The 10,469-nt window shown below is 43.4% G+C and overlaps 1 protein-coding gene across 3 annotated transcripts; it reads left to right on the top strand.

Annotated features, from left to right (window-relative positions):
• Nucleotides 1-6,396: 6,396 nt before the first annotated feature.
• Nucleotides 6,397-9,141, top strand: LOC100272661 (uncharacterized). Of its 3 annotated transcripts, XM_035961335.1 has the most exons (4): nt 6,397-6,706; nt 6,800-6,904; nt 7,021-7,086; nt 7,976-9,141. In XM_035961335.1, the coding sequence occupies exon 4, from the start codon at nt 8,035-8,037 to the stop codon at nt 8,860-8,862; it is 828 nt and encodes a 275-aa protein (XP_035817228.1). In that variant the 5' UTR covers nt 6,397-6,706; nt 6,800-6,904; nt 7,021-7,086; nt 7,976-8,034; the 3' UTR covers nt 8,863-9,141. The 3 variants fall into 3 exon arrangements, with proteins under 3 accessions (XP_035817228.1, NP_001149915.2, NP_001140591.1); NM_001156443.2 differs by lacking the exon at nt 6,800-6,904 and having other exon boundaries at nt 6,434-6,547; nt 8,010-9,048; NM_001147119.1 differs by lacking the exon at nt 6,800-6,904 and having other exon boundaries at nt 6,471-6,547; nt 7,976-9,026.
• The last annotated feature ends 1,328 nt before the right edge of the window (nt 9,142-10,469 follow it).

Here is a 10,469-nt window from a genome sequence, read left to right as displayed (position 1 = left end):
TAGTTCTAGTCTAGTTTAGGTTTAGCCTCTCGATCCCCAAATTCTTCGTCTCTCTTCGACTCTACGCCGATTAGAGGAGTCTAGGTCGGCCGGCCCGAGCCTAGACAACCCCTAGGATCTCTCCTCCCTGACGGGGTCCCTCCCGGGAGCGAGATCCAGGCGCCGCCGTCGATCTTCCGCCGCCCCTGCGCACGCGCGGACCGTCCGGCCCCAGGGCGCGGACCGTCCGGCCGTCAGGCAGGAAACCTTAGCCCCTGCGCCAGGTCGCGGACCGTCCGGCCCTAGGCCGCGGACCGTCCGCGTCTGACCAGAGAGCACCGCTACCGGTTCTTCTTGAGTATTTGGCGCTCCGAAAAAGCGTCAACACTTCCCTATGCCTCCTCCCCTTCAGCGGAGTCTTCCTCGTCGGTCTCGGTGTCAACGCCACAGGAACCATAGTCCCAGTCGCGTCGTCCAGCCGAGGAGCTTTGTTCCGCGGGCTTCAAATCTAAGTGTTACAACTATATACTACAAAACAGTTGCAAACATAGACATGAAAGAAAAATAAATATTCCAGTTCACCCAAAGACAAGATTACGAGACACGAGGATAGCCTAATGACTAAGCTCCAAATGGCAGAATACCAAGTTTTGTAGGAAAAAATCACAGCCTATCAGTAGCAGAATGGGGGGGGGGGGCAACTGAATATACAACCTTGACGGAAATATAACGAATAACAGAATACTTGAGAACAACGAAGATGACTAAGGCTAGAACCAATTTTGGTGTTCCAATATGCCCAAAGGTGTCTTGAACACCCACCCAAGGCAGGAGGCTCGTCCAAGCTGAGGTTTGAAACGAATTAAGTAATCGCTGAAATGTTCTAGAGCAAAGATGTGAGAGCGTCCGAGCACACAATCAAGGTGAAAAGCAAGGTGGATAGGGACGACTCTAAGAAAAAAACACAAAGTCCAAACTCCCCATCATCGATCGAGCTGGAGAAAGTTTCCCCGTCCGCAGATAGCTTGGAATCCAAATCCCATAGCAACCTGAGAAATGTAACCAGGCTATAACCGAAAGTCCGGAACCATAGCCACCTACCGGAGGACCTCAGCGTAAGCGTAACCGACCAGCAGGGCAAGCCCACGCGGAGCCTCATACTAACCCTTCAGCGGAGGAGCTTTGTTCCGCAGGCTTCCCTCCGCGAGAGAACACCAAATCCGGAGCAAGTAGGACTGGATCTGCAGTTAGAGGCCCCGGATCCACACAACCACTGACCGGATGCCGCTAATGCTACAGGAGGATCTAGAGCGGCGGGGGCTTGATAAGCCTCTCCATGGCTGGCGCTGCGAAGGGTTTAGGGCGGTGGCGGATGGTTGGCAGTGCAATGCCCTTTGCCTGAACAGACGGAGAGAAGGAGCGAGAAAGACGGGGAAGGAGCAGTGGAGCGCGGTGTGCGGAGGTGGGATCCATGAGCGGGCGCGGGAGGTGCTGCGCAGGCGACGCGATGCAGCAGCTCCTCGCGTCGATGGCGGCGAGTCGAGGGGAATAGGGAGTGGGAGAGGACGAAGGAGCACATGCGACCGTGCGAGGATGGATCACGGGGCGGGGGCACACGAATCACAGGAGCGGAGGCACGGTGAAGCCGGTGGACGTCTACAGCTTTACTATCTTATAGAGTGGTAAAGATATGATAAATTATGTTTTATGGGGATGAAAATTCATTGGAGACATGATACACAAATGGAATTGGGTATGAGATAAATCTAATACCTATGATAGATATGGGGGACATATACGAGTATAGCTTCATAGAAATGTCCAAATATGATGAGAAATTCTCCATGGACACCTCTAGTGTCAAGCGAGGCGGTGCATGCATTTGAATCCTCCTCCGTCTCGGTGGGAGAGATGTCACTGGTATCTGCCGCTCTCCAGCATGGCATCTGTTAATTAATCACTTGTTAATTCAGTGTCCGGGTCTCTGCCACAGGATCACAGGGCACAAGTTAGCTGAGCGTAGTGGCTAGCCAGCCAGCTTGCTAATTCTATTAAAACACGCTGCAGCTAGACAAAGTCCGGCACCAACGAACGGCCGCTTTGGCAGTGCAGTGTGCTAGCTAGTAGCTAGCCATTTTTGAGCTGGACGCCACGAACCAATAAGAGACGTTAAACAAAGCTGATACCTGATAGTAAGCTAATAGGAAAGCGGATATAAGGGTATGCACATTAATGATTTAGAGACTTTGAGTCGTTGTATCATGTACATTCTTAATTCTCTTATATCTAAGAAAACTGGGTCTAAGGGTTGTACGTGTCCTAAACAGCTGCATCTGTTAGCGCAGTTCAAGAAATTTATTTTGTTTTTTTTTTTGGTCGTGACGAGCAATTCATGAGGCTTCGTATTTTCACGGTAGCTCTGGCTTCCGCGGTGGACATTGGGATTACTGCAAACATGCTAAGGTTGTCTCTAGCAACGTCTTTTAAATTTCATTCACTAAATTAATATTCTCTGTCATTTATAACACATTCTAAAAGATTTCATTCTTTATATCTTCTTCATCTTCAATAACATCCTCTAAATTTTATTCTCTATATATTACTCTATATATTACACTTCTATATTTTTCTTATAAATTTTCAAAACAATATTTTTTTATAAAATTTGGAGAAGTTTGCATATTTCAATTTGTTTTTTTTAATTCATATTAATAAATATGATTTGCAACTCCACCTCAACCTCCTCTTCGCACGGTAGAAAAACAGCAGTTTTCGTCTTCAAGTGGCTCCGCGACGCATCGCAAACCTTCCTCCATATTGCTGGCCATCATCGGCTGACCTCCGTGCCATGGCAGCCAAGCTCCTTCATCCTGGTTGTCCTCCTCGCCGGTCGATCTCCGGAGCGTAGTGGTGGCTGAGGGCCTCCGCGCCACTGCATCTGAGTGCCTCCGCGCTACGGCTCCTCCACGACCAGATCTCCGTGTCGCCGTAGCCGAGGTCGTCCGCGCTGGTCTTCTCCCTCTCGGGCGGAGCTCCGCAGTGGCAGCAAAGGCCTCCGCTCCTCTGTGATGGTCTTCCTCCCTGATCGAGCTTCGCGTGCATTGGCAGCCGAGGTCCTCCGCACTGATGCTCGTCCCATGGCGACCTGATGCTTGTTGTCACAGCCGAGCTCCATCTATGGCGTGTTCGTCGGAGATGAGGACAACCCATGCGGCAGCTACTCCCCGACTGTGTTACTCGCTCCACTCGAATGGATAGCGGATAAATAGAGAAACTCTAAATTTATTCCGCTATATTTTAGGGGACGGTTTAGCACTACTTACTGAACGCTTTACTAGACAGGAGGCTTTACCAGCCCTCGCTGAAGACAGCCTAAAATGCCAAAGCCAACAGAACGCAGTCAGCGGCTGCTCGAGAAAAGCTGATTCCTTCCGGTGCGACTGCGATGCACAGAACAAACGTTAGCTTCGATGACACGCATTGCTCTTTTTTTCTCTATTATTGCTGATATATGCTGTCTTGACGTGGTTGCACTGTGAGGGCTGTTTCAAACGTAGGAAAGGGCTCTTTGGGACCGTTAGGGATGGATTACATATAGAAATAAGGAAATAAACTTTGATACTCTAGATTATATAATCCAGATTAAATAAATTGAGAGGTAAACAAACAACACAAATTATTGGGTGGATTATATAATCTCAACACCTAGATTATAACAATCCATAAGCAGGTCAACAGATGATTGTATAATCCTGTAAGGAAACAAACGTGAACTAAGTTTAAGGGTGCCAATTTTCCCTTTCTCGACAAAATTGGATGTGTACCACTAAAAGAAAACAATCTTTCGCTATGAACCATCAAAATAATCATCTCCAGTCATGTACTCCCACCGTTTTAATTTATAATTTATTTGACTTTTTAACTCTAAGTTTGACTGATTCATCTCATTCAAAAAATTTCACAATTATTATAAGTTTTTACTGTGGTATTAGCATATAATATGCTTTACTTTTGACTTTGAATTTTCCAGTTTTCCCCGAAAATTTTGAATAACACGAGCCAGTCAAACTTGATCCAAAAAAGTCAAACGAAATATAAATTGGATCGGAGGGAGTACCATCGAAAAGTCACATTTATTTGAAAATGCTGAAACTGTCGTGACACGTGGTCAGGTGGGCCCAATACTCAGGGGACACATGGTTAGGTGGGCCCAATACTCAGGGGACAAGTAGGATCAAACGCACAGGAAGACAGTGAGCGGTGAACTGTAGAGCTTTGTTATGCGTGCCATCCGTGTACAGGGTAGGTGTATTTAAGGTAACCGAGAGGGGTAATAGGCCCTAAGTACAGTTATACCCCTAGTTACCTGTTATATTCCCAGAATATTCCCTCAACACGATTATTACAGTGAGCAGGGTGCTATAATTTGGACGTACTATAAAATCTATCCCACAAGGGGGCTTACAAGTGGGTTTAGATGACGCCGGGACGGAGTCCTGGGCCTCTTCGTAGCCTGCCAAAGTCTCCAACCACGTGTTGCACCCTCGGCTTTGCGAAGTCGCCGTCGAAGGCAAGGCCTTCGATGGCGCAGCGAAGTCACGTCCTTGCTTTCTCCTAGTTTGGGTACAACCATCGGTGAAATGTATTCGAGGGTTCGACTAGGACCTTCTATTTGACTCCCTTGTGAGAAGTCGTCCGGACACTGCTATGCATCGAAGTCAAAGTACCCTTCGTGTGATGCTCCTATATGAAAAATGTTTGATTGTAGTCGGGTTAGATAGTTCGAGGTCAAAATCAGCCTCTACCCCAGCAGAAAATTACCAGTTATGTTTGTTTTTTAACGTATGACTGGTATGCCCCCTTCTAATCCTAGCCGGTGAGCTCGAGCATGCCTACTTTCCTTTTTGGCAGCAGAATAAGAAATCCCTTTGTCAACCTGATCTATTCCGTGCTTGCATTCGTGATTGCAACGTCATGGGAAGCAACTTCGGACAAATCTAATTTGTACTTCTTTGCCATTGCAGCGTCAGCCCGTCGCTTGTGTTGTTGCTGTTGGATTAATATAGGTTTAAACTAAATTAATATTTAATAATAGTCAATATTAATGATCTACTTTAATGTTATGTTATACTAATAGTTTAGTACCATATTGGAAGTTTAAAAGACAAATCAATCAATTTAAATAGATGGACCATTGGTGTATCTACTTAGAAGTTGAAATGGATGAAGGACTGACACACGCGCGCGGCCATGGCTCGTGGTAGATCGGATTTAGTCCGAATATTCTTTTCAAACGGTTGTGAATTTTGTCTGTCGTCCCACCTTAGGTTGAGCACAGAGAGTGGGAGGGAAGGCCTTCGAATTCGCCATTCGTTGATGTACACTTGCACAGTGTGCGCTGCTGGCTTCATCCGCTCGACCAGCGCCGCTTCGTCTACATCCGGTTCTTCGTCGTCGACGCCGTTCAAGGGATTGCACTGTGTACACATGCCTACATTGAACATATACACGAGATGTCTCGTGTGAATAGAGTCACTGATGTCTTGAACACTTCATATTTTATGTATTTGTGCATGTTACATTTCTGTTTAGTGCTTATGAGAATAGTGGTACACATGTGAACATACATGTTATCACATATATTACACTATTCTTCTAGATTAAATTAAAACTGATAATGTCTAATTTATAACAGTTGCTTACATGCGTGGGTCCGTGATGTTCTTGCGTGAGGATAAAACAAGTTGTTTGGTGAATTTAAGGGCTAAAACTGTACTATTTCGTAAATCTTGTATTGGTATAAGAAAATATTTTTCTAACGGAAGTCGACGAAATGTTACAAACAAATAATTTTGCAATCTTTTGATGGTACACGTCAAAGATTAAAATTTTTAGTGGTATATATCTAACACATCCAATTTTCCCTCTCTCAAACTACAGGGACGCTGCTAGTGAGACAATGACGTCACAAGGTAGTTAACATCGTAATTAGAGCATCTCCAACAACGTGACCTATAAAAATGCCCTATAATTTGAAAATAAGTATATTTTATAGAATTTAGGGCACCAACAAAACACCTCGCTCCAACAGTAAAGCCTCAAATCTAGATTATAGGGCAGCCCACTACGGTGTAGTATATTTGAGTCACTTGAGAGGGTGCCCCATAGTTTTTTGACAAAAATTTATGAAATAGGACACTGTTGGAGTAGTTTTTCCTGTGTAGAGCCCCATATTTCAATTTGAGACACTAATTTGAGGCATTGTTGGAGATGCTCTTAGAGACTTGTTTGTTTTCTCTGATTATATAATCTAGTATATGGATTATATAAGCATATATTAACATATTTATGGATTATTATAATTTAGATATCTTAAATTACATAATCCATCTAATGACCTGTATGTTTGTTTACGTCGGTCTAGATGTATGTGCACCTGCTGTCTTATAAAATTGTCGGCCTTGGCCCAAGCCAAGGACCCTTTCGCTTCTCTCAGTCTACGACTAGGCGGCGGCGGCGGCCTTCACGCACGAGCCTTCGCCGCCTATACTTGCGCTTCGTCGAGCCGGTGAGTCCCGTTTTTGCCCGCTTATTTTGCGTTTTCTCCAAATCTTTTGCTGACAAAAATCGACGATGTTTGTTTTGAGTTTCCTCCCGCATGAAGAAATCGTTGAATTTTGAAAGTATATGATGCTATGATGGTAGCGCGTTTGGGTTCCAGATCGGGGTGAGTGGAGCCAGATCTGTGAGCTGCAGGGGTTAAATGTCGTAAAGCGCAGTTAGGGTTTGGGGGTGACGGTGGTTCTCGGCTATTTTTCAGATCTGTGATATTTTCGAGAATTCTCGGGTGTGCTGGCTTCGAGTTTTGTGAGCTCTCTGTTGTGTGATGTGCAAGTTATAGGAATTGGATGTGGCTGGGATTTGAGTATGCTCTATTGCCTCTATGCACGGATGTGTTTCTCTTAGTGGACAATGGCCCTTTTAAATTGCTTTTCTCGAATTCATATTTTCCAACTGTGTTTTCTTTTGTTGCCATTGCAGGTGAATTGTGGTCTAAGAACAAGAGGGAAGGATCTTTCTCCAGACTTCGCAATTTTGGACGACGAGGTAAGGAAGTGTATAATCGTGCATACTCGGTGTTTGTTTCTTGGTGGCGACTGCAATTAGCTTTAGTTTCTCTTAGTGTTAGGGTCTGTTTGGATACCAAGGCTAATTGCTAGCTAGCTAAAATTTAGCTCTAGTACATCCAACATGAGAGCTAATAGTTGAGATATTTTTTAGCCAAGTCTTCAACTAGTTATTAGCTAACGACCTAGCCAACCATAACTAATTGAGCTAATTTTTAGCCCTAACTAGTATCTCAAACAGGCCTTTAACCTTCATGCTTGTGCGGTGTGGTTTTATAAACATGTAACCACAGCTTGGTTCCAATCTTGTATTACTGTCATTTCGAAATATAAGATGTTGGTAATTAAATTGATTGGAACTATGTGTCTCTTTTGCTGCACCCAGATTCATAACCATAATCATGTTTAAACACGTGCTGTATGAAGAGTCATCTTTCATTTATCAAGGGCAACTGATTTTGGTCTACCATATCGTCCTCGCATAAGTAATTTTTAGGATATTGCTTATAATTGTGATACCTTTGAGATCCCTTTTGTTAACATAGTTTTATGAGCTTAAAATCTTAGAAGCCATCTAGCTTTGAACATGATTGATTGGCCACTCTTCTTAGAAAGTTGTCTTGAACAAAAAATGAACTGCGTGGGTATTATATGAGAATACTTTGGTTACATTTGAGGCTTAAACTAGCTCAAAGCGCCTCCAAGTAATTTGATGCCAGGGATTAATTCACCACATTTGTTATGCCTGTACATGGAAGTTTATTGTAGAAGGCTTTCAATCTATCTGATTAGATTTACATCTCTACTATTGTGCTATATAATTTCACAAGTTCAAAAAACTAACAGTGTTTTTATCTCTCTTCTATGAGATGCACTTCCTTGCATCATTTCATGTCCCTACAGGTTTTGTGTTATCTGGTTTGTCGGGATGGATGCCAAAAAGTTCCTGCAGCTGGTCGAAGAGAAGAAAAGGAGGATCCTCGAGAAGAAAGAAGCCCCACTAAAGTGGCAGCAGAAGCTAGAAGCAGCAGTTAACGTCAAAGCTGATGCAGAAGCGAAGGCGAAAAAACTAAAATCAAGAAAGCATAGGAGGAGAGGAGATTCTTCCTCGGACTCTGACAGTGACTATGACAGCGATGTTGATCGGAAACACCGGAGGAGGAAGGATCGTAGAAGGAACAAGAAGCATGAGCATTCTGACTCTGATGATGCCAGGAGAGGCAAGCGTAGGTCCAAAAAGGGCTCAGACTCAAGTGATGAGAGCAACCGTGAATATGAAAGCGGGTCTGAAGAAGAACATACAAAGAAGAAGCGTTTGCACAGAAGAAGGCATCACAGACACTCTTCAAGGTCAGACTCTGAAGACAACAGTGATGAGGAAGAGCGGAGATCTGCCAAGGACCATTCTCAGCCCCGCAGACGCCACCATCAGTCTTCTGATGATGGCTCGGACAAGGTCAGGTTGAGACATGGGAAGCGTCTGAGATCAAGTGACGAGAATGCTCGGCCAGATTCCAACAGCCATAAGCATCTCAGGAGCCAATCCTTGGAGGAGTCATCAGATGATAGAGATGATGATGGACCAGAGAAGATAAGAAATGGCAAAAGGTATCACAAGAATCATCACCGTCACCACCATCATCATCGTCACCATCGGCACCACCATGAAAGACATAATAACTCAGCAGAACCTAATGACAGGAGGCAAGTACTGAAAGATGACCAGAGGGCCCTTGAAGGTAGCAGTGCAGACTGAAGGTATCCACCAGAGGACGGAAAGATTGATTCTTCATTCGTGATGTTCCCAGTTATTTGTTGTGCTGATAGCATTTCTTTGATTTGGGCTATGAAACGTTAGAAGATACTGTGGCCATTCTACCAATTATGTTGGTTTTGAGAATTTGATAATACTGAGTTAACAATGAAGCATGATTATCTGAAATGTTTAAGTAATTAGATCACTAATACTCTATAGTGCAACGGAATAATTTATCTGGTAAAAACAGAACTCGGATTATCTTTCATTTGATTACAATGACATTTCATGTATTTTCTTCGTTTTTTTCTTGTATTTGAAGCCTCGGTAGATAAACTTGCTTTTCTGGATTTTTACGTATCTGCTCGCCCTGCCCTCGCACTGGTCATGGCCGTCGCCTCGCTGGCCGTGCCGCACGGGCCATCTTCATTCTGTGCAGCTTCGACTGCCACAGTTTTCTTAGCGACTTGTTTGGGAATATCAAGGCCATCTTGGATGCAACGTTGCAAAGGATGGGATAGAAGAATGCACAGAAGATGACGCCAATCCTAGCTACAAAAAGAAAAAAAAATTACCACCCTGAGAATCTGACCTTGTTAGGCTTGTTTGGTTCTACCCCAATCCATATGGATTGAGGGGGTTTCAATTTCTAGTAAATTAAAATCTCTCTCAATCCGTATCAATCCTCTCCAATCCATATGGATTAAAAATAACCGAACAAGCTCTCACTTGGTACTCACCCGTCCACAAATGTTTACCTTTATGATATTTAGAGCATCTCTAACAGACTAGTTAAATGGTTCTCCAACAGACTAGCTATCTGACTCTCTAAATTTACTCTTTCATTAGCCAAATTTAGCTAGCCACCTGACTAGCAAAACTAGATAGATAGTCTGTTAGAGTGAGATGCTACATATATAATGTAATCTTTATGAAAAGTTAAATAGAGAGTCAAATAGAGAGTCAAAAATAAAGAGTCTATTGAAGATGCTCTAAGAGCATCTTCAAGAGTTAAACATCCTTAAGTTTGACTAGATTTATAAAAAAATATTAGCAACATTTGTACCTCCAAATAATTTTACTATAAAAATATATTCAAATAATTATCTGATGACACTAATTATGTACTATAAATATTAACATTTTCTTATATATATTTGGTCAAAGTTAAAAATAGTTAACTCGAAAAGTGAGTACGACCAACATTTTGGGACGGAGGGAGTAGCTACCATGCAGAGCTACGTCGACACGGAGGAGGTGGATCTCAAGGATGTTGCTCTTGCTCGTGCTTTTATGTTGGACGTGTTGAATTAGGTTTTTTTGGCTTTAGGTTGGGTTTTGAATAAAAATCATAGCATGTGTCCGACTCGTGAGTTGTTGCAAATCGAAAACTATGATTCGTACATGTTCATTGCATTAGTCGGATTGAGTCGAGTCGGATTTTTTGGACGGATCAGATTGGTTGGGTCGGACGACCCATAGTCACATCTAGACATAAGTAAAACATATCCTGAGATATGTGAATGGCACAAGGGATCTTGGATTATTTCCAAAAGAGGCCCAGATTGTGATATGATTGGATATAGTGACGCTCAACATTTGTCTCA

The sequence above is a fragment of the Zea mays genome, chromosome 8 (assembly GCF_902167145.1).
Source record: "Zea mays cultivar B73 chromosome 8, Zm-B73-REFERENCE-NAM-5.0, whole genome shotgun sequence".
In the NCBI taxonomy this organism is placed as follows: Eukaryota; Viridiplantae; Streptophyta; class Magnoliopsida; order Poales; family Poaceae; genus Zea; species Zea mays.
Note: the sequence above shows the minus strand (reverse complement) of the source record. Positions and strands in the feature narration are given on the sequence as shown.

Bases quoted from the DNA above. Each gene is read 5' to 3' on its own strand.
- LOC100272661 (XM_035961335.1), top strand. From the start codon at position 8,035: ATGGATGCCAAAAAGTTCCTGCAGCTGGTCGAAGAGAAGAAAAGGAGG.